General features: G+C 33.6%; 2 protein-coding genes across 3 annotated transcripts; one reads left to right on the forward strand and one right to left on the reverse strand.

Moving 5' to 3' along the window:
- The first annotated feature begins 1,824 nt into the window (after positions 1–1,824).
- Positions 1,825–7,017, forward strand: LOC107461169 (serine carboxypeptidase-like 17). Of its 2 annotated transcripts, XM_016079634.3 has the most exons (14): positions 1,825–2,094; positions 2,201–2,355; positions 2,770–2,846; positions 3,107–3,229; positions 3,590–3,692; positions 3,794–3,831; positions 4,294–4,392; positions 4,502–4,588; positions 4,678–4,821; positions 5,929–6,000; positions 6,081–6,199; positions 6,292–6,405; positions 6,499–6,544; positions 6,643–7,017. In XM_016079634.3, the coding sequence occupies exons 1-14, from the start codon at positions 1,916–1,918 to the stop codon at positions 6,724–6,726; spliced, it is 1,440 nt and encodes a 479-aa protein (XP_015935120.1). In that variant the 5' UTR covers positions 1,825–1,915; the 3' UTR covers positions 6,727–7,017. The 2 variants fall into 2 exon arrangements, with proteins under 2 accessions (XP_015935120.1, XP_052108872.1); XM_052252912.1 differs by lacking the exons at positions 6,499–6,544; positions 6,643–7,017 and having other exon boundaries at positions 6,091–6,199.
- A 9-nt stretch (positions 7,018–7,026) lies between these two features.
- LOC107461122 (calcium-transporting ATPase 3, endoplasmic reticulum-type) lies at positions 7,027–22,393 on the reverse strand. Its single transcript, XM_052253268.1, is given in 32 exon segments — positions 7,027–7,440; positions 7,744–7,792; positions 8,147–8,200; positions 8,321–8,426; positions 8,719–8,867; positions 9,507–9,592; positions 10,177–10,231; positions 10,365–10,466; positions 10,849–10,980; positions 11,106–11,156; positions 11,264–11,356; positions 11,688–11,745; positions 11,893–12,038; positions 12,126–12,224; positions 12,584–12,695; positions 13,438–13,634; positions 13,808–13,912; positions 14,020–14,172; positions 14,534–14,641; positions 15,181–15,330; positions 16,616–16,726; positions 17,421–17,474; positions 18,287–18,388; positions 18,779–18,894; positions 19,680–19,739; positions 20,175–20,220; positions 20,500–20,574; positions 20,831–20,967; positions 21,109–21,126; positions 21,461–21,494; positions 21,635–21,685; positions 22,063–22,393. Coding segments are annotated over 32 exon segments (2,910 nt in total). The 5' UTR covers positions 22,096–22,393; the 3' UTR covers positions 7,027–7,372.
- Positions 22,394–22,941: the final 548 nt, after the last annotated feature.

A 22,941-nucleotide genomic window follows, 5' to 3' on the forward strand; every position in this document is an offset into this window, starting at 1 on the left:
ACACTTGAGCTTGCTAAAAACACAAGATCTAATTAAATTGGCCTACTCAATTGAAGAAAAAAAGAAAAAAAATTATTTTAATCCAAATAAAAAATAAGATATATTTAAAAATAAATTACTATTTTTACTCATAAAAATTGAAAATACTGACATATTTATCTATAAAAAAAAAATACCATTTGTATCCATGAAATATGGGTTCTATACAACAAAATTATTCAAACACTACAAAATTATATAAAAATCTCAAATTATCCTTATCATCATCGTTTTCAACTTTTCAATGAACTCAGAGTAGAGTGCTACCACCTAATGCCTCTGTAATAAATAAATTGCCAAACTCAAACAAGTCATGTGAGAAATTGAACGAATTGAGCAATCTTCACCTAAGCCAACTCTAAGAGGCAAGGGTGAACTTGTTCTGTTTCAGCGAGAAAGACGTTAGCTATAGTAGTTTTTCTGAAAGTTCGATGACTGAAAAGATGATGATGATGGTGATGTTGTTGGCAACTCGTTGGAGTAGAAGAGAGAGTGAGATCAGAGGCTGAGTTAGGGTTCGGTGGAGGTGCGAGACTGGTGAGTGGCTCGCTAGCAGTGGTCTGAGAGAAAGAACGACCGAGACGGTGAGGGTGGCTCGGGTTTGTCGATGGTGAAGACGATGGTGGTTCGTGGCAGTTCTGGTGGTTGGAAGTGCGGACGGTGATGATGGCAGGGTTGTGATGGTGGTTCAGAGCTCTCTGGTTCTTGAAGAAGAAAGAAGAAGGGGAAGAAGAGGAGAAGAAGAAGTGAATTAGAGTCCGGTGGTTTAAAATAGATGGTGAAAGAGATAGAAAGAGAGAGAGCTTGCGGCGGTTTTGGTTCGCAAAAGAGAGCGTAGTGGTGGCAGATGGCGCAGTGGCCCGTCGACGGCACTGGTTTAGTGATGAGGAGAAGGCAGCGACATTAGGTGAAGAGAGGAGAGGGGGTACTGCGGCTCTAGAGTTGCTGGCGGCGACGAAGCAGGGCTGGTACAAAAGTCCCCTTGTTTGGCAAGGGTGAGACAAGGAAGAAGAGAAAGAAGGGTGACCACAAAGAAAGGAGGACGGTAATGGATGGAGTTAGTGGTGGTGGTGGTGGTGATAAAGTGATGAGCAGATGAAGAAGATGATGGAGTGGTTAGTAGGGAGGAAAAAGATGACGCGGATAATGATAAAGATAATTTAAAATTTTTATGAAACTCATATTTTATGGATATAAATGATAATTTTCTTTTTTCTATAGATAAATATGTCAGTATTTTTAACTTTTGTGCATAGAAATAATAATTTACTCTATATTTAATTATCTTATGTATATTACGTATAGAAATAATCCTCTAATTCGTTATTGAACACTCCAACCGGAGGTCTCCCGTTCATCTCTGATACTACATGTATATAATAGCATCCTATGGATTTATATTTTGTCTTTTTGTTTATAAATTTTTAAATAATAAATATTTATTAGTAATAGTTCAAAAATAAGTCATACCAGATCATTTGTGAAAAAATAATTTGTAATTAGTTTAAAATGCTAGTGGGTTACCAAAAATTCATACTTACATAGAAATTGGCAGGAACAATTAAAGTCTAGAGAAAATGGGCATGACTCATTAGAAAAAAATGGTGACTATTTCTCACCATATGACCATATCCCATCAGTAATTTATTAATCAGCGATAAACTCAGTGCTGCATTAGATTAATCCTTAACCAACTGGATGGGAGGATACCATAAAAAGAAAAAGACCATATCTCACCATGTCAGTAACATCATGTATAACATTCCATAAAATAGTTGGTCCAAGAAGAAAAAGACACATTCCTTAAAAGTTAGAATGGATAAGGAATATGGATATAGAGAAGTGTGGTGCGGGAGATTTAGCATAGGAACTCAAAATGGCACAGCTTAGTTTGCGTAATTGTGGTAGTGGCGGCAGAAGCTCCTTGTCTCAAGTTTTAATTGTCTTTGCACTTGTGTTAGAGATCATTTGCTCTTTTCAGCTTTCAACATCTCACTCCATAGTGCAATCCCTTCCTGGATTCCAAGGACCCCTTCCTTTTGTTCTTGAAACTGGGTGGGTATAATATGATTCATTAATTCCTAAGTCATATTATGGTTATTATTCAATAATCATTGAATTCAAACTATGAAAATATGCATGGCATGGCTATGGCAATAAGGTATGTGGGTGTAGGTGAAACTGAAGAGGAGCAAGATGGTGAAGTCTTCTACTATTTCATTCACTCAGAGAACAACCCCAAAGAGGACCCTCTCCTTCTTTGGCTTACCGGTGGCCCTGGTTGCTCTGCTTTGTCTGGCCTTGTCTTTGAAGTAGGTAGGTACATACCAAACACCAAAAGCGGCGTTTGTTTACATAACAGCACAGTGAGACTGGGACATAGAGACACAAAATCGTGTTTAATAGAGGAGACATGGACAGAGACAATATATCCAAAACACTAAATTAATATATTTTATATTCATAACAGAAAAGATACGAAAACACTAACAAGAGATACAACTGATTTTTTATTTTATTATTTTTTATAATTATATTTTTTATTATTATTATTTTCGTCTTAAATTTTTTAAATAAAAAAATAAAAATAAATTGAATTTATGTCTCTGTGCTTTATGTCTTATTTTCAGTATTTTGTCTTGTCCTGTTTTCAGAAACAAACGCATTCAAAGGTACTATATAATGGGTCGAATCATATTTTTTGCATATTATATATGTGTGTTGTTACAGGTCCTTTATCATTTATAAACGAGGAATACAATGGGAGCTTGCCAAATCTGGTTTTGAAGCCACAGTCATGGACAAAGGTTTAGTATTAGATGAATACTTATAGGAAGTAGGAAGATGTTTCATGTGAAGATAACAACAGAAAATATTAGATAGTTTGACATATTTGATTAAACTGTGTACCAGCATCTTAACTATAATCTTTAATAAAGACATCTTCACGCGATTAGAAAAGTATTATAGTAAATAAATGTTTCAACTTAAATTTGCCCAAGTCAAATTAAACAAGTTTAGTCTTGCTTTGAGAAAATTGATCATATTTGCATGGTTTGGTGGCCAGGTAAGCAGTGTTATATTCGTAGATTTACCTGTGGGTGCTGGATTCTCTTATGCCAAAACAGAACGTGCTGTTCACCAAAGTACCCGGAAAGTAGTTCAAGATGCTCATCAATTTATTAGGAAGGTCCGTTCTAATAGTCACCCTAATCTTCATTGCATTGATTTTTGAAAAAATACTTAGTTTGGTTCTGAAGTTATACTCAAGCCTTAATTTAGTCCTTAAAATTTCAATTGCCTCAACTTAGTCCAAAAAACTTTTTAAATTTTAATCACGTTAGTCTCGCGGTGGTTTCCGTCACAGAGTCAATTGAAATGTTTAGGGACTGAGGTAATTAAAACTTTAAAGACTAAATTGAGGTTCGACTGTAACTTCACAAACCGAGTATTTTCTCATTGATATTCTATACATGTTGTTTCTATGATAAACTCCAATCTTTTCAAATACAGCATTGCATTTGCATTATCTTAACTTAAATACGTGTAGTGGCTGGTTGATCATCCGGAATTTCAATCAAATGAAGTGTACATTGCGGGTGATTCAGTGTCTGGGCTTCCCATTCCAGCAATTGTTGAAGAAATTTCAAATGGTTAAACTCCTCTGATCTAAGCTTAAATAATAGGTAGTTAATGGCCTAATGCCCTCCAATTTCTGACTGTTCAATCTCTCTCCAAATTTTATTACTCGCAGGAAATGAAGGTGGCGTCAAGCCACATATAAATCTCCAGGTTTGTGCGTTTAAAAAAAAAATGGGTAATAACAGCCTGTCTTTTTATATGAACTTACAACAATGCTAAGGAATCAAGAGGGTATCACCAAAAAATCAGCCAGATGCCTTTAGGTGAATTCAAAACCTCTATGTGGATGGTGCTTATACTAGGCATTAGGATGTTTCTTCTACTAAGTATCAGAATGTTTCTTTTTCATACTAAATAGATGTTCTTTTATATATTTTATAAATTTTTTTATATACTAAGAATCGGGATTGTTGGAAGCAGAGTTCCGTGATCCCCGTCCCTAATTCTCTAACGTATCATTCAGAATTTTAATTAAAAAACAAATGAAATTAATTAAATATAATTATAAATTAATTAAGTTGTTTACTTTTTTGCTAATCCCTCTTGGTTCATATACTTTTTCATTTCCTTATAATTTCAAGTAGATTGAATTTTCTATGTTATTTTGTACAGGGGTACCTGCTGGGGAATCCCTTTACAACATTTATCGAAGATAATTATGCAGTAGCATTCAATCATGGCATGGGACTCATTTCTGATGAATTATACGAGGTAAATCATTTACTAATCAATTCTCAATAGGTGTAATTAATAATATTTCTTATTTTTGTTTTAAAATGCTAACATACATATCCGAATTATTTTGGTGCAATAAAATAAGTCACTAAATAGGAACTGTAAAGGAGAGTTCATTAATGTAAACCCCGGAAACAAAGCTTGTGTAAGAGACATGGAATCATACAAGGAGGTAAGCCAGCAGCCATGTATTGTTATAATTGCTTTTGATGAAACATCTGAGTGTAAATTATAAAGGTTAGAAAACTCGTGTGTCCTCAGACTATTTCAGGAATTTATGTATGCCACATTTTGGAGCCTAACTGCGAGTTCGCCTTGCGTAACCCATGGAGGAGGAGATCTCTGACTCTAACTGATCAGCTCCACAAGTTTCCGATCCTTGCAGTCCCACCCTTAAGCTGTCGGGTAACTTTTCACACCTTCAATTTTCATTAATGGAAGAGTTTAAATTTAGATTACTATTCTCATGAAATTGTCTTCATATGATAATGATAGTTAAGTGTTAAGTCCCACTTTGATCTCTGAAATTGGTGAGATGTACTGATTTAGTTCCTAACTTCTCAATTGCTACAATTTAATCTCACAGGTTTAAAAAAGTGCACCAATGTAGTCCCTCATGTATTTTCCAGTATCAGAACTCAACACCGTTAGTGACGTGACTCAAGCCTTGCCACGTTAGATTATTAACGGCCAGCTAAGCTAGAGAAAAATTCCAATAGCACTGACTTAGTCTTTTTCCTTTTTTCTCTTTTATAACCTAAAACAGAGAACGTTCTATCCAATCTTCTTCTTGTCGTTCTTCTTCTTTGTTGTGCAAAGTTGCTGGTATGGGATCATGATTTCAGGTGGTAGCCAGAGTTTTATTCATTCAACCACTAGGGTCCAAGTCAAAGCAGAGCACCAAGAGTACCAGGGTGGTGTGGCTGCAGATGTCGCCCTATTCTCTGCTAGTCAACGACGGAATCGAACCCTAATAAGTCATTCTTTGGATGCCCGAACTACAATATAAAAAACCATAACTTAACCTCTGTGGGCAAACACAAAAGCTTTAAATCCTTTCTCAACCTCTAGAGACGTTGATACAACGTCATTTAGTGCTTTCTTTAGTCTCAAACAACGTCATTTAGTGCTTTCTTTAGTCTAAAACGCATACAACATCGTTTTAATATGTCCAGCGTGGCAATGTTTGAGCCACATCACTAACGGTGTTAGGGTATTGTGATAGAAAATACACGAAGGACTATATTAGTGCACTTTTTTAAATCCAAGAGACCAAATGGTAACAATTGATAAGTTAGAGACTAAATCAATGTAACTCGCTAATCTCAATGACTAAAGTGGGGCTTAACTCGATAGTTAAAGATCATTAGATTGTAATTCAGTTATATATGTCAAACTATCTAATGATTTTCGCATATCATCTTCATATGATAACAACTTCATGTAACTAATTACCCTAAATTTGTTGCTAAAAGTATATCATTTTAATATTTACTATTTTCCACATCCCAGAGTCATGCATATTTACTATGTACCTATTGGGCCAATTTTGAAGATGTTCGCAAGGCACTAAACGTTCGAAAGGTATAATTGATTCGTTATACACGACGGTAACTTTAAATGATGTATATATATATAACATGAATGGCTAACTCTTGCTTCAGGGTAGTATAGGAAAATGGCAGCGCTGTAACTATGACATACTTTACGAGCATGATATTCGAAACAGCGTCCAATATCATGAAAATCTAAGCAGTAAAGGCTATCGTTCATTAATATACAGGTCGATATCATTAGTTACTTACTTTTGGTTCCATTTAGCATTGGATATGTATAATTAAATTGTAATGTATTCCATTTTTTTTTTAATAATAGTGGGGATCATGACATGATAGTTCCATTCTTGGCGACCCAAGCGTGGATTCGATCTTTAAACTACACCATCGTGGATGAGTGGAGGCAATGGTACGTCAATGGTCAAGTTGCAGGGTAAGTGATATGTGCTCAAACTCCAAACTTGTTATACCATTATTGTATTTGCAGAACTATCTCAGAAGCTAAATCAATCTCATAATTTGATAGATATACTAGGACTTATTCAAATCGGATGACGTTTGCAACTGTGAAAGTAAGACCTTTTTTAATTCCTGCAATAAATTGCCTCATGCAATGTTTATCTAATTAACTTCAATTTAACTGTCGTTTTGGAGAAATATTTTTAACCAGGGTGGAGGACATACAGCTACCGAGTACAAACCTGAAGAATGTTTAGGCATGTTCATTAGGTGGATATCTAAAAGGCCATTATAGGAATACCCAGCAGAGCCAAGGTGGTGGTGTACCTATGCTATGAAGGATAATCACTTTGTACAGTGAGTTTTAGAGACAATCTAAAATAAAATCATTTTTAACTTGGAATGATTAAGTGCTTTTTGTAAATAAATTAGCATATACAATGGGAGTGGGACAAGTGATTGAACATGAATGAAAACAATTTGTGCTGGTTGTTCTCTGGCTTTTGTCTTTGGTTCCCATATAATTGACACATAACTATGTATTTAAGTGTTTAAGCGTTTCTGTAATTAGAATTAGCAGATGCAATGGAACAAGTGATTAAACACGAGTTTTGTTATCTGATTTTCTGTCTTTGGCTGCACTGCACTCAACAAGGCCCGGCAGGTAATTATGCTAGCAAAATTGATTAAATACAGTCGAAAATTAAAAAAAAAATTCGAGTAACGGCCTATATCCAACTACATTTGGAATTTTCATAATAATATAAATATTACAGAGAAATCAAATATTGTACAGCATATCTATTGAGGTACCTTGCCTAAACTCCTTGACTGCCATTGCATATGGAGATTGATGATTTGAATTCAACCAAGGATACCACTGTGTGGATGTCTGATTCGTTACAAGTGAAGGATTTGATCGAATAGTACAGCACATCATCTTACTTATCACGCACTTCTCTTTTTGGAAGTAGGTCGGACCTCCTAAACCACAATCTGAACCTCAAACCTAAACATTGGAATAATCAACAAATCAGCAAAATGGAAAATAGTCCATATAGATGTGTTATCATATCACTTGATTCAAGCGAAATGTATCCCATGATAAAACACTTTCAAAATGTACCTACTTCCCACTCAAACTTTTCCCAAGATAACACCAAAGTTTACCCACTGAATTTGTTTCCAAGATTTCAAATGAAAATGAGACTACTAATCCTACAATTTTCCACCTTAAGCAAAAGCTACTCCCACACAGAATCTTAGCAACATAGATTTAGCTGAAAATTTAAGATGATGGAATGAAGATTACCAATGGGATTTCTGGAGAAGAACTTTAATACTTCATCAATAATTATAACCTGGAAAATGAAAAAGGAAAAGAAAAGAAAGAAGATTAAACCGTTGAAGAGTAGCAGGACTCTCAATCTAGGCAAAACAGAGCCTAAGGAAGATCCCATGAATTGTATACAATAACATACATTTTCATAACTTATATATTGAACATTTTTTTTCTTTTTTTTTTTTTAAAAGTGAATTTAATCACTAGTTATAACAAGTTTTCAATTTAAAGCCCATTGTTCCAAAATTTAGGACATATATTACACCTACTCTCTTATAGTTCATCTGAGGAAACTGATCTACTTAGATATCAACAACAGGTGCATAAAGGTTAACAAAAATACTATTGACAAAGACAAAAAAACACTACATACAGGTATTGAAAGATAAAAGACAACCATCCAGTCATCCCAGGATAATGGTGTTACCTGCCAAAACAGTTGTTAATAATAATAAATTAATAATTCAGATTGCTTATAAACAGGACAATTAAGCAGAGTTGTCACTCCAAGAAAAGTTGTGGTACACCATTATAGAAAAATACTCACAGAGAAAAGAACTGACAGCGGGTGAACATATAAAATTAGTATGTGAAGAAGCATAGTTATGATTATAGAAGCAACAAGCCACATGTTACTCCAGGGAGGAACGACCCTGAAACAGAATTAATATTGTTACACTACAAATATAACAGAAGTTTATTCTCAGTTCCTAATTAAAGCTGAACTACAGCTCATGCAAGGCCCACTGTGCTCCACATGCAAAACCTCCCCTGGTTCCCACGAAAGGTTTTGTTTTGCATGCCAAAGTTATCTTTTAACCGATATCATCATGATGATTTCATATATGCAATCATGCACCCTACTAGTTAGTGACATTAATATATTCTGCAGAGAACAACCCCCCAAGACGAAGTCAAATTAAAATAGATCAAAATATTACTCACAAAAGAGATTGATTTTCACTAAGGTTGTTTAAAGCATTGAACATCTCAACAACGACAAGCACAGTCATTGATACAGTAGATGGATGTCGATCATCAAATATACTGCATGGATAAGTTGTCTCCCTTGTTGGGCAAGTGTCAAAATTCATCTGTAAGAAGAAAACAAGTGAAACTATAAAATACCTTAATTAAATTTATTTATAGAAAATTGGAAGAAATTATTACCAGAAAAAGCAAACCTAATATATATTGCTAAAGATTATCGCATCTACATGAACAAAAAAATGTTGCCCAGGCCTGAAGCAGTAGAATTCAACTATGTAATTCATTGTAAGTTCACAATGTATAATGTGCTTTCATAATAAACATTTTAGTAGGCGGTCAACAGTGATTTTCAACTCCATTCCATTACGTATGTTAATGACTTCTCCTTGGTCATACAGCGGTTTCAAGACCTTTTTCTAATTTTTAGTGAATCTTGATTAAAGAAACAAATCAGTTTTATTATATAGTTACACTATATATTATGTCCCTAAAATATATCTTGTTTACGTCCCTAAAGTTTCTTTTTTGTTAAAAACAATAACTAGTAGAAAATTTCCATCCTCTCGCCTTCAAGGGATATAATGTCGTAACTTGAAAACTCGTGCTTCTTATTGTTGCTCTGAATCTTCACTATATCATTAATAGGGAGAATACTCAGGACTCAATTGGATACCGTACATTCTTTGCATCTCAGTCATTGTCTCCAAATCACTCGCAATAAATGAGGATAAATAATATCTTACCAGTTCAACATATGGTAGTTTGGGGCCACTATCAGCATAAACAAACCACCAAATAAAACCAGCAACGGTTGCAAGGCCAACATAAGCTGCATCAAGCATGAAAGGTTAAAAGGATACAACTACCAAAACAAATTATGCGAGATGAACAACATTAAAGCGTAAAATGGCTAGTTATGATTCATTTATAAAGCATGATCAAAACAACTTTTTCACTAACATGTAAATTTGGAAACATAATTGCTGCTCACAATTTTCAACTAGAGTAATTTCTGTTACCTAAATCAAGTTATGTAATATACACACTTTTTGTGTAGCATGAACCATTAACATGTTATGATTTGTGAGTTGCAACAAATGAACTTATATATATAATTACCCAAACCACGAAAAATGAAAAAATCTTACACACATCTTCCATTCACTGAATACACTATTACACTTGCAAAATATTTTAATTTGATTAAGTCAAACCATTGTTGTTTTGTTCCACTCAGCATGCACAAAGCCCCATGAGAAGAAAAAGAAACACACACACATAAACCAGGTTACATTTACTATACAAAAACTTAAAAAGTGTTTCTTTCATTAATAAAGAAGAAAAGTTATTGGACAAAGGAACTGACCAAAGATGTCTATAATGAACAACTCATGGTAAAGAGTAAGTGTTTACCTCCAATTACTAGATAACGGAAGAAGAGCCAACCTGTCACAACTGCTTCATTCACCTAGGATTATAAGTTCAAAATAAATAAAAACTTGCCATCATTATAAGACATTGTGATACCCAAGTATTTAGAATCTTGATTATTGAATTGTCGAATCGAATACAAGCCTCACAACTAAGTATTGCCAGAGTACCTTTCGAGGCTTAGCCTTCATCACATCAGAGTCTTGCTTATTGAAGCCAATAGCAGTGGCAGGCAGTCCATCAGTAACCAAATTGACCCAAAGCAGCTGGACCTGGTAAAAGTTGAGGCAAACAAGAAAAAGATACATTAATTCAACGAAAAAATAGAAACAAATATTAATGATATATTTCTCATTGAAACAATGAAAATATCTACTGCAATCAACTTTAACCAAACGACAAGACACACTGTATGAGATAAACACTATTACCAATTACATCTACAAGCCAGGGCCCACGGCAAGAATCATTGAAACATAAATTAAGGATTTACACAGGATTGAAGCATGTATCAATATGCATCAAAGAAAAAATCAGTAATATGATATCATATGGAAAATATATGATAGAACTCCTTTTAATTTTCTATCCTTAAGACTTCTGGAAAACAACTGGCCCAATAAGATAACACAAAGACAAGCATTGTAAACTCACAGGAGCGAGAGTATCAGGTATCCCAAGCACAGCAGCGACAAATATACAGACTACTTCACCAATATTGGATGATATCATGTATCTAATAAACTGTTTTGTATTGTTGTATATAGCTCTACCCTCTGCTACAGCCTGCTTCAAAACAATCAGGTTAAAAAGTTGCATAGGGAATTTGCTTTCTAATTGAAAAGGTATGAAGGAAAATAAAGAGACAGCCAGGATACTTGACTTTAGGGAATTGATATAACCTAGCTTACCGCAACAATCGAAGCAAAGTTGTCATCAGCGAGCACCATGTCTGATGCACTCTGTAATAAAACAACACAATCCCATAGCCGAGGATTATTGGGGGAAGAAAAAACAAACCTACTGAGGATTATAGAGTACAAAAGAGTGTAATGACAGTAGATAACACCTTGGCAACAGCTGTTCCAGAACCCATAGCAATTCCTATATCTGCCTTTTTCAGTGCAGGTGCATCATTGACTCCATCACCCGTCATTGCAACCTAAAATATATTGTGAATTTCAAGAAATTGGAAGAAAAAGTTTAAAATATTATAAAACTGATTATTCCCATGATTACAAGGATACAACAAAGTATTAACATCTGGAGTGAAACTGTCAAAGAATGATAAGCACTTAGTCCTCATATCAAGCAACAAGAAAAAGTGTAATGCACCATACTATCTTTAGATGAGAACATAATGCTACATAAATATGACAAGAAAATTAGAATAGAAGATATCTATGGATGTAAAATAGCACCAACCCTAAAGAAAAACCTTTTGTACAAAGCAATTGCAGTTTAACATTTTGATAATGGAAGCATTTTTGTACCACTTCATTCTGATTTTGCAAAGCTTCAACCAGCATCCTTTTATGAGAAGGCTCAACTCTACATGAAACAAAGACATTCAACTTATAACTATTGAGTTTTTCACGCGAAAAATGTTGAACAAAGAGATTAAAGAACTTCTCTTCATGTAATGCCATATCTTTCTAATGAAATCAAATTTTAAAGTATACACATAATCCGGCATACCTGGTAAAAAGTGCCATACGTTGCAATGCTAGAGTTTGTTGCAGTGGTGGAAGTTCTTCAAACTCAGAAGCAGTATAAGATCGCTCGGAAAATTCTATCATATGGTCAAAAGCGCCTATCTTGCGGCAAAGGGACTCAGCGGTGGACTGATTCAGCATTAAGTAATTTTAGATAGGAAGACATCTGGAATGTTAAAGCAAAAAAAAAATGGAAGTTTACAGAACTCCAGAAACCTTGTTATCTCCAGTGACAACTATAACACGTATGCCAGCAGTCATACATGAAAGCATGGCATTTCTAACTTCATCTCTTGGTGGATCCAGCATCCCAACCTACAATGGGGAGAAGAGCCGAACAAAACAAAACCAAAAGAAGAAAAAAAAAGGTGGAAAAAGTTGACAAAAGATTAGTAGCAGAAATAACAGTAAGAAAATCGAAATATTAAGAAAAAGGCAAAATATAAAAGAGGTCATTTTGGACCCTCTGATTCATTCACTCGTGTTCACTAATCAGATATGTTAAGACATAAAATTTAAAATAAACAGACTCAAAAGCATATAACCCATTTGATGTCTCAGTATATGAATATAACCATTCAAAGCAAAAGTATATGTTAAGAACAAAGGCTAGATTTGTTTGACTTGAATTCAATATTTGAACTTTTGTACTTGCCATTGAAAAGAAAGCATACCAACCCAATAAATGTAAGATCTCTCTCATCATCAAAGGACAACATCTGTTGACCTGAGGGCATCCATTTCAAAGCCAAAGCTAGGCACCTCAATGTTTCTTTTCCTGCAAAACTGGCCAACAAAATCATGTTCACAATGTGAAATAAAAGGAAGTTCACAGAAGTGTACAAGACCAAAAAAAGTTCACAACTAGGAACATTCTCTGAATCATCTAAATGGAAAAGGAAGTGTATGCAAAGTTAAGATACATTATGCTCCATTTCCTCTGCTTTTCTGAATGCACTTTCCTCAATTATCTAAAAGCTTTAAACCACAAAAAGATTCTTTCTTTTGGACGTTAATTCTTCAATCTCTCATATTGATGTAATCTAATTTTCTACTCAATGCTGGTAGGAATAATTACAAGAGTAGTAATTGAACCTGAATCTTTTTTCACGGAAGCTAAACTAATCTTTACATCATCCCCAGAAAAGGAGGCAATGATTCTCCTATTATGAACGGCAATGTCATCTTATCACTTCAAGTGGCAGGGTTTTTTTCACTTAAAATACTGTAGTTAAAGGTCAGTTAACTGTTGGAGGATGGATCACTATGACAAATCATCATGGATATTCTTTTTCAATGCCTAACAAGTATCCATCAGGTATGAAGCATATAGTTCACTCGACTGTCCCCTTTCCACTGCTAAAGTGCTAATACTGATAAGAACTAAGCTCTTGAAAATTTCAGTTTCATTTTCCTGTTTTTCTCCATGTGTTATCTATTCTGAATGAAGGACAAAAGAGAAGAAAATAATCTAGATAAGAAAAAATTAGAGCATATACACATGCTAATTTATAATAAAGAAACCAACCTATGGAACCTTGAAGCCAGCTCTGCTCGAATATCAGCAGTAAGTGGCACAATTGAGCCATCGTCATTACACAGAATTGTTGTACATCTAGCAACTATGCTTTCTGGAGCACCTTTAGAGAACAAAACATTCAATTGGTTTCTGCTGCAAAGGACACTCATCATTTTCCGATCTCGAGAAAATTCCAGCACATCCATCTGCAAAGTATCAGAGTCCAAATGATGAAACTAAATATCCACAGCAATATACCCCCAAAAGTAAAGAAAATCAATTAGTAAAAATATGCAATTATTTGATATTCACAGTTTCGACCATATGTCAAAGGATTAAGAAAAATGTAAAAAAAAGTGACAAACTTGCTGAATCATACCTTTCTAAATTGTTCCTCCCAATAATGGTTACAATAAGAAGCACGTTCATGGTTACTCAACATGTTCAAGGCTGATGGCATAGAATTAAAACCAGGAAGACCAACCTAAAGATGAGCAAAGAAGCATACTTTGAGTCCAAAACAGGGAGCTTCACACACAAGATTAACATAAATAGGAGAGACAAAGAAACGTACAAATCACAAATACAAACCTTTTCTGCAAAGACACGTAGTGCCACTTCAGTTGACTCACCAATTTTTTCATACTTCCCCTTATCAGGATTATACTGCAGGGTTGATTCATTGCAAAGAGCAGAACACATTGCTATGTGAAGAAGACACGGCAATTGAGCTGGAAAGTCAATCTGCAAAACAATCAGATGCTATTATTTGAACAATAAAAAAAGCTGGATCACCAACCATTATAAGTTTCTGTTTTGAATATAAACATCCGTATTCATGAAAGCACTCAATTTCTTAGTCACCCAAAGATTCAAATATCATGCAGCATTGGATGATTCCCATCAAAAAGCCGAAAAAACTACAGCATATTTGGCATTCTGTATCCTTGACGAATACTGTTTAGGGAAGGAAATTAACCTCCCCAACTTAAGAGAAGCAGACCCATTCCTCTCCTTGTATAAGTCAATTAATTAGCTTTCAAATGTGTTGAAAATTTTGCCTGCCCATTAACACAAAAGCATGACAAATAAAGAAAAATAGTACCTGCATCCCTGTATTGTCAAAAATTATGCCTTCAGGTGCATATGTTGTCCCACTGACACTGTATTCAGTAGCAGCAGGACTACGTTGTGCAGATTCAACAACGCATACCTGTGAATATAAAAGCATATAGAGGAGGAAACCAATTTAAAGAAAACAGTAAAAAAATTGAAAATGGAAAAATAAAAATATTATTTAGAAACGTTGAAAGTACTACAAAAGCATGGAGGGTATGACACAGTCAGTCGAAATAAGGGAGGAGTCAAGTAACACAACATTCATACCTTTAACATGTAGAAAGAGATTTTAGTTTTGAAATGATAATAGAGGGCTCTATTAATTTCAGGAAGAAGCCATGTATTTAACATTCTTAATTGAAAAAAACATCATGGACAGTGAGATTTTATTTTATTGATGAAAAGAAGAATTTTATTAAGATGAAGAGAAGGATTATACAAGATGGAGGATAAGAGGACCTCTATACAAATGTAAAACAAAATAATAAAGCAGCGAAACCATCAATAAGTCAATACAAGATCCCGTGACAACGGTAAAGTTCTCTGGCATATGGCACTCATGGCAATTAAAAAATCCACATAAAACAAATAGATGAATATAATGCTCATTGATCAATGAAAAATAACACTCACTTTTGCAACTGACATCATATTAGTAGTTAGTGTTCCAGTTTTGTCGCTGCAAATTACAGTGGTGCAACCCAAGGTTTCAACAGAAGGCAAAGACCGAACGATGGCATTCAACCTAGCCATACGCTTTGTTCCAAGAGCCAAACACCTATTATAAAAAAGTAATCAGTACAAGAAAGAGGGAGGACAACCTAGATCAGATTAGTTTCTAATTGAAAAATATCTGAAGCATAGCATCTCAGATTAAGGATAGCCCTACAGTTACCAAGTAATTCCACTAGTGCAAATATATAAGGAGAATTCTATGACACAACAGCCTTTTCCTTTTCTTTTTCTTTTTTCTGTTATTGCCCATACTCATGCTAGTTTTGTCTCTGTTTGCTGACAACACTTAATACAAAGAAAATAAAACGAAAATATACTAATGCAAAAATTAGTAATAGCACTTAGACTAGCCCAATATATAGACTGAAACAAAATCAAGTGGGGTTCAATAATATCAGGAAAAAAATTAAGAGGTTATAGGTTATCAAGATAAATTAAATTCACAAAAACCTATCAAGAGCCATAAGTACTTAGAGAAGTTCCCTTCTAACTTTGACATTTTACAATAATAAAGAGTTGTTTCAAACAACTGTGGTTGTTAAATGACTCAAACTACATGGTGCAAGCTGCCTGATCTTTTAGAGTATCTTTCTCAGAGTTGCAGAGAGATTGAAAAGCTTTGCACTACTGCTGTTTTTTTATAAATCCTAATTTTTTTGTATCCATTTCTTTTGCACATCCTTCTCTCTTTGTCAATAATGTTTCCTCTTTCACCAAAAAGAATCAAAAGACCGTGATGATGGTTGAAATTTGAATTGAATACAAACTCCACCTTCAGCTCACAAAAATAAAATAATACCTCAACGACAGTACTTGATACGAGGAATCTTAATAATATGTTGCCTTATTGTTTCCTTCATTGCAAATTTGAGATTTCTTTTACAAATTAATTACTAATGAATACTATGCAAAAAAAATACATTAATTTAACTTTGTCAATTAAACACCATAGTATGCTTCATTTACTTCACAAATTTTTAGATTCAACACAAACAATAACAATTAAGCATTCTCCTACTAAATTTAATAAGAAATCCCATGAAAAATGTCTATAGAAATCAAAATTAAAACATCTGAAAGATAGCATTGCTAATAGAAATAATAAAGATAAAAGACTTTCATGCTAACAAGACAATATGGTTATTTATACACAAGACCAAAAGTTGAATTAAGCATAGAAGAATACATTAAATGGTACATGAAAAATAAGACTCCAGCATGATTGACTGCAAAACTTGAATATCAGAAAACAAGAGTATATAAATCTTGAGACAGAACAGTATAGCTAATGAAACTCCAAAAAGATGAGTAAAAAAAAGTGGAGTCCTCATTGATTACAAACCTTAAAATAATGAATAGCACCACGCAAGAAACCACCATGAGCAGGGTCACGAAAATGACCAATATTTACAATCCACACCAATACGCAAATCCCTGCAATAACCTGATAACATAAACATTGAAATAGCACCATCACAATTTAAAAATAAATGAGAAAAGTGGCCCGCCTTTACAATTAACAGTTAAGCAATAAAAATATTTGTCACATGAATATTACTCATATATTTGATTATCCGTGGTATAATTTTTAGTTGAAACATCTAGGTTTGTAATACAAGTTTCGTCATAAACCATAAGTTCATTTCAAGAGGTTTCAATAATAATTTATTGAAAACAAAACAATAAAGATAATGATAAAATAAACCAATCTAAATCTGAATCCTAGGATCATACAAGATACTGTTTGATATTGTAATATAGGATAATGACGTATAATATGATACTATGATATGGAGATGTAACTTAACACTTTTTTGTAAAACACATTTAATAATTAATAATTATTTGCCTGGCTTCAAATGAGCTTTCTCATTAAAAGCCACATGTATCTCAATAAAGCAAAGTGTTGCTGTTGAAGACACTTCAAACTCAGTCCCAAATCCTAAGTTCAAACTTTTCAAATGCAGAATTGGATGTCTGACAGAACGGCATCAGCTAAATTTGCCAGGCAGGGAACATATAAATGCAATGATGGTTGAGTAGCTTGTCAGAACAGTTGTTATAAAACAGCAACATGCCCTAATAGAACAAATTTTATGTTTGACAAAAAAATCTAAAATAAGACAATCAGCAATCACCTTCGCCAAAAAGGTACCAAACTCATCCAGCTTCTTTTTCAATGGTGTCGCCTCCTGTAACCAATCATACAAAGAAAGAACAATGGATAAACACTGTTAACCTATGTCTAACAGTCCTTACTAAACTTTCCTTTCGATGTATCAGGGAAAGTACACAATACACATGCACAAGCATGGCATACATATTAGAAACCTTTTATCATTAAACAAGATCTTTGGCTTTAATATCACTGATGACCAATTGCAGCATGACGATCTCCAATCATGTCAATTCTTACACTTGTTATAAAATTTAAACTGAAAAATTAAAAGATTCAACTTTATCATTCCGTAGATCTACACTCTAACTACTTCTCACCCGAAAATACAATTAAAAAAAAAGGAAACTTATAGCAGTATGTTATACTTGTACAGGCTCTCACCCAAGACATCTCTACCTTTAAATTCCATACACAACATTAGAACCAACTATCACTGAAGTAAATCCCAACAAGAAGAAGGTTATGTATATTATCTCAAAGTATTTCAGCATTACAATGTTACACAAGATAGAAATGATGAAATGAATCACTTTTTCATTATGCTAGACAGTTCTAGTTTCCATTTTCCATTTCAAAAAAATTGGTAAATAATGCCACGGACCAATAGAAATACCTACTTATTCCTAACTTAAATGTGCAGGAGGGAGAAATTTTTTTATTATAGATATGTATACAACACAGGGTCATTTTACTCTTGATGACCACTAAAGACAGCTGCTAGTTTACATATTAAGATGAAAAAAACCATTAACTGAAGGTCTTAGAAGAAAAAATGGCATGAAGCAAATATAGTAAAACCATCTATATGGCAATTGCAATACTTACATCCTCTGTGTGCATCATTGAATCACGAATGTTGCCCATGGCAGTGTTAGGACCAACTCCCACCACAACAGCTCTTGCCCTACCAGCAACCATAACTGTTCCCTGAATTTTTTTTTTTTGTTGAAAAATTAATAAAAAGAAATAATCTCATCTGGTATAAGGCATCTCAGACTGCAAAAAATAGTGGCCTTTCTTTTTGGCCACTAAATATTCAAAAGCAGGATATTTTGAAACAAAAAAGTAGCTACGCTAAAATGGGAACAATGAAGTTGCTACTATTACATTTATGTGGCAAAATTATTGAAACAATTTTCATTCGCATTGACAAATATATTTGATATAATAAATAGTTTAACAATTAACGTCAGCCTCCAAAAAAAAAGAAAAAAAACCCAAAAAAAGGGCTGAACATATAATTCAGAAAATTATTCTTTAGAAACAAACTTAAAACTTATCAACCACATAGTTCAACAAAGGATTGAACTTACATACCGAGAACAAAATATTTGTCTTGTCTTGGTATACAGCATTTGTTGTTGTGGTTGTTTTAAGCTCTTTCTCCACCGAGCTGCTCTCACCTGTGATAATTTTTTAAAAAATAAAATTAAAAAAAAAAGAAATTGATCACTCATTATATTGGCAAGGTGCCTCTTGATTATAGATACAACTGGTGCATGTGAGTGCAATAAACTGATACATAAATGTATCACTATCATAACAACTTAACATATAAGCATGTAAAAGAACTTGCAAGACATATTTATACATATTAGGGAGGAGAGAGACAGAGAATCACATATTTTATATAAGCCTGACTAAATTAATTATGTAATGCTCATTGCACAATACAGGTAGAGGTATCCTCTACTGCTTCTGTCAAACATATGTTCATATGAACAAATAATCATACAACATTGAGTACATTCTATTGTGATCAAAGCTAAATCTCAAAGTTTCATCAAATTACTATGTTAGAAGTGGAATTCATCAATAGGATTACAATAGTAGTCAAATTGTCAAACTGACAAGCTAAATTCTCAATTTGCCAACAAGTATAAACTAACAATATTACCCACAATATTAAGAATAAATGTCACCTATCATGCCCTCCTCTAATGAATCAGTAGAATGCATCGATTATGTTATATGTAACTACCAAACCATTATCTAAATGCCTGCTAATGTCAACCATGGGTATATTGGCACATGATAATTTTTCAAAATTTTCAGACATGTAAGAAGTAATTGTAACTTTTTGTAGCAGGAAACATTCAATAGTTCCATTCACATTAAAATATACGTCCAAACCAAAACAGTGTCAGCTTTCAGCTCTACAGGATTATGCAAACAAACCGGCTAGTTTGTAAGCATTTCATTTGCATAATCAGCTTACCAGAAACTTCCACAATATCACCAGGAACAAGTTCAGTGGCTGGAAGTATAGAAAAACAACCTGCAAGAAATAGACTATCCCATGCTTCAAAGCTGGTACTATCTAAACTTCAAGAAGTTGAGCTTTGACCAATTCAATAAATTCCAATAATGTCATCATCACATATTACAAAAAATAAATAATTTGAACTACACTTCACTAGCATTTTAAGTTTTTGTTTTTTACTCTCTTTCTTCCACTGAACATGGAGAAACATTATTTCGATAGAAAATATGGAGATCAGTTTAGAAAAATGTAAAGGCACGCAACAATAATAAACTTAATTAAAATTACCAAGTTTGATTCTAACAAGATTGCTGGGATGAATGAAGACGTAGAAATATCACTTTCTCTACTTATTTATTTGTATAAAGAAAATTTATTTGAGCAAAGTAAAGGAAAAGAGAATAAGATGTACTCCAAGAAGAAATAAAATAAATAAATGATTCTTATTACCATTTCGCAGAACAGTTGCCACATCAGCTTGATAGGCACGCAGCTCCTAAGATAACAGAAAAAGAAAGGAAAAGATGAAAGTGAAAGCAACTTGAAACAACCAGCACTCTAGCATACAAAAAATCCAACCCGAAAATCATAATAAATAAGATGATTTTCATCATATAACAAGTTTCAATTAGGAACAAACAAAAAATTAGAAACAAGAAAGCTTTAGCCGCAAATTTAGGAAAGCTTCATCCAGAGCCTGTTAAAATTGCCATAACTAAATCATTATGAGTAAGATTGTATATGGAGATTTACATTATTAGTCCTTTAAATTTACCTCGAGAGCTTTTTCAGCATTTGTTTCCGTAATCACCCCCACAGCTGCATTTGCAGCTAATATCAATAGAATAACCTGAACATGTAATGAATTAATGCATGAAAATGTCACCTATTTGATAAACCAGATTCAAGTAAGAGCAATCATATAGCAATAGGAAATTTAGTACATTATCCAACTCAGAAAAATTACTACAAAAGGAACTTTCTCAAGTCCTCCATTTCCAAATAGTTTATAATTCAAAACATGAAACACTTAAAACAATGATTCTTCACTAAATAAATTGTTCAGAAAAAAGCAAATACAACATCTAAGATCAAATATATCATACAGAAGGCTCCAGAAATGCCATTAAGCCCGTTTCTCCATTAACTAAAGCCAGAATAAATGATATCACTGCAGCTGCTATAAGTATCTTCACAAGCAAATCATCAAATTGCTTCAAAACCAATTTCCAAAAAGGAGCTCCTACATACCAAATTTGACAGGAGTTAGTTAGTTACAACCGGAATCAACTGATTTTATGTCATTAAACAAAATAGTGAAAGCAACACATGACAATGAACTAGAGTGAGAATGGAAAGCAAGAACTCAATGTCATATACTTACTTTTATCTTCAGGCAGCACTGGATACCGATTACCAAAGGATACCATGCAGTAAGAGAAGGTGAAATAAATGTTAATATACAACTACATTAGTAAAATATCAACTACTAACATGAAGCTGGTTAACTATATGCTACATGTAAATTTTCTTCTTGCCAGGTTACCATAATGATTTTTTTATGTAATGTGCCATCAATGAACACAATGAGAACTCAACCATTTGCTTAGAATGCACCCAACATCCAATTTGTTTCAAGATTAAACCACAATTCTCTGATATTTATTTCTTTTCTGTAAAGCAAAAAATTACTAAAGAAATTAATTCATCGGTGCATGGCCATAGAGAAGACATACCGTTTATACCATACAATCGACCATGTTGAACTACCTGGAAAACAAGAGTTGTTTCTTTACTCTGATTGAGTATAAACGAAAAAGGGAAAAAGGAAAGGAAAATCCAGGCACTCCTAAACTTGATCAGACAAAAAAACAAAAGAAAAAATAGCAAAGAAAGGAAAATTGAAGTACCTGGGTATCTGATAGACCTTTAGTTGGGTCGACTCCAAAGTGATCAAGGACCTAACCACCCAAAAAAGATAGAACTCGCAAAGATTTATAAAGATTATAAATTGAGGGATTGCTAAGCAATGTTAAACAACTTAAGTTTCTCCAAGTGCAACCTAATCAGAGTTATGCTAGATATATGCATATGTTTGAAGCTTTGCCACTAAATACTAATGTAGCTGAGAATAGCTTTATCAACATCATCTATCACATTGCTACTCCCTATCGATATTCATACATCTAAATTCAGCTTCCGAGTAAGGAAAATTCGCATTCAATTTGTTTCGTAAATGTTTGCTACCAGATTCAATCATAAAAAAAAATTTGTTTGCTTCCAGATTTGGTAAATAATGCAATGAGATTTTTTGTTAGAAGGTGGAATAGAAAATAACCTCGGGAATAGATCTGGCAAATGCGTCCTCCATGGAAAGAGGATGAAGAATTTGGATCGAGAAAGGGTTTCCGTTACTTCACTTTACTTGAAGAAGGCTTCACAGAGAAAGAGAAAGAAAAATGGAGCATGTGGATTTCATACCTCTAACAATTAATTAATTAATCAATCAATTAATTAATTAAAGATAGTAGTTTTCGTTTCACTTTCAGTGTGCACTCTTTCTCTGTGTTGATGCTGATATACTACGGTGATTGCTGAAGCTGAATTAGTTTGATGGTTTCCCTGAAACTCCAGAATCTCCAAATTCGACAGAGCAACACAGCCGTTACGTTCAAGCAACGTCGTATTGGGCCCATTTGTATTTGGATGAGCCTCCTAATTGGACTTGAGGATTTTGTAAGCCCAAAAAGTGGAATTGTTTACACTCAAGAAAACAAAAATGTTGAGATTTGCTTCAAAAACCTTAAAAATGAGTAATGACCCCATCCGATTCCTGTAAATCTCCTCAAAGAACAAAGTAATTCCTATAAAAAAAAAAAAGATATTTTAACAAATTTGAGTTTATCTCACTCGTCCACTTAAATAAATGTCAGAATTCAAATTTCGTATTGTATATGCAGCAATTTATTAGTTTAAACGGAGTTGCGAGGAATCAGTGAGTAAACAAAAAATAGGACATTTTTATCCTTAACAAAATTATTTTGGGACATCTGTTAACAAATGGTTAAATAATAACAAAAATTAATATTGCGAAACTTCTATTTAATAAATTTTCTAACAAAAAATCGTATTGCCCTAAAATAATTTTATTAGGAAACAAAATATTTTTTTATCGCTTTGTCTTTAAAAAAATAGATAAGGACTGAATTACAGGTGT

Source organism: Arachis duranensis, chromosome 8 (genome assembly GCF_000817695.3).
Source record: "Arachis duranensis cultivar V14167 chromosome 8, aradu.V14167.gnm2.J7QH, whole genome shotgun sequence".
Classification (NCBI taxonomy): domain Eukaryota; kingdom Viridiplantae; phylum Streptophyta; class Magnoliopsida; order Fabales; family Fabaceae; genus Arachis; species Arachis duranensis.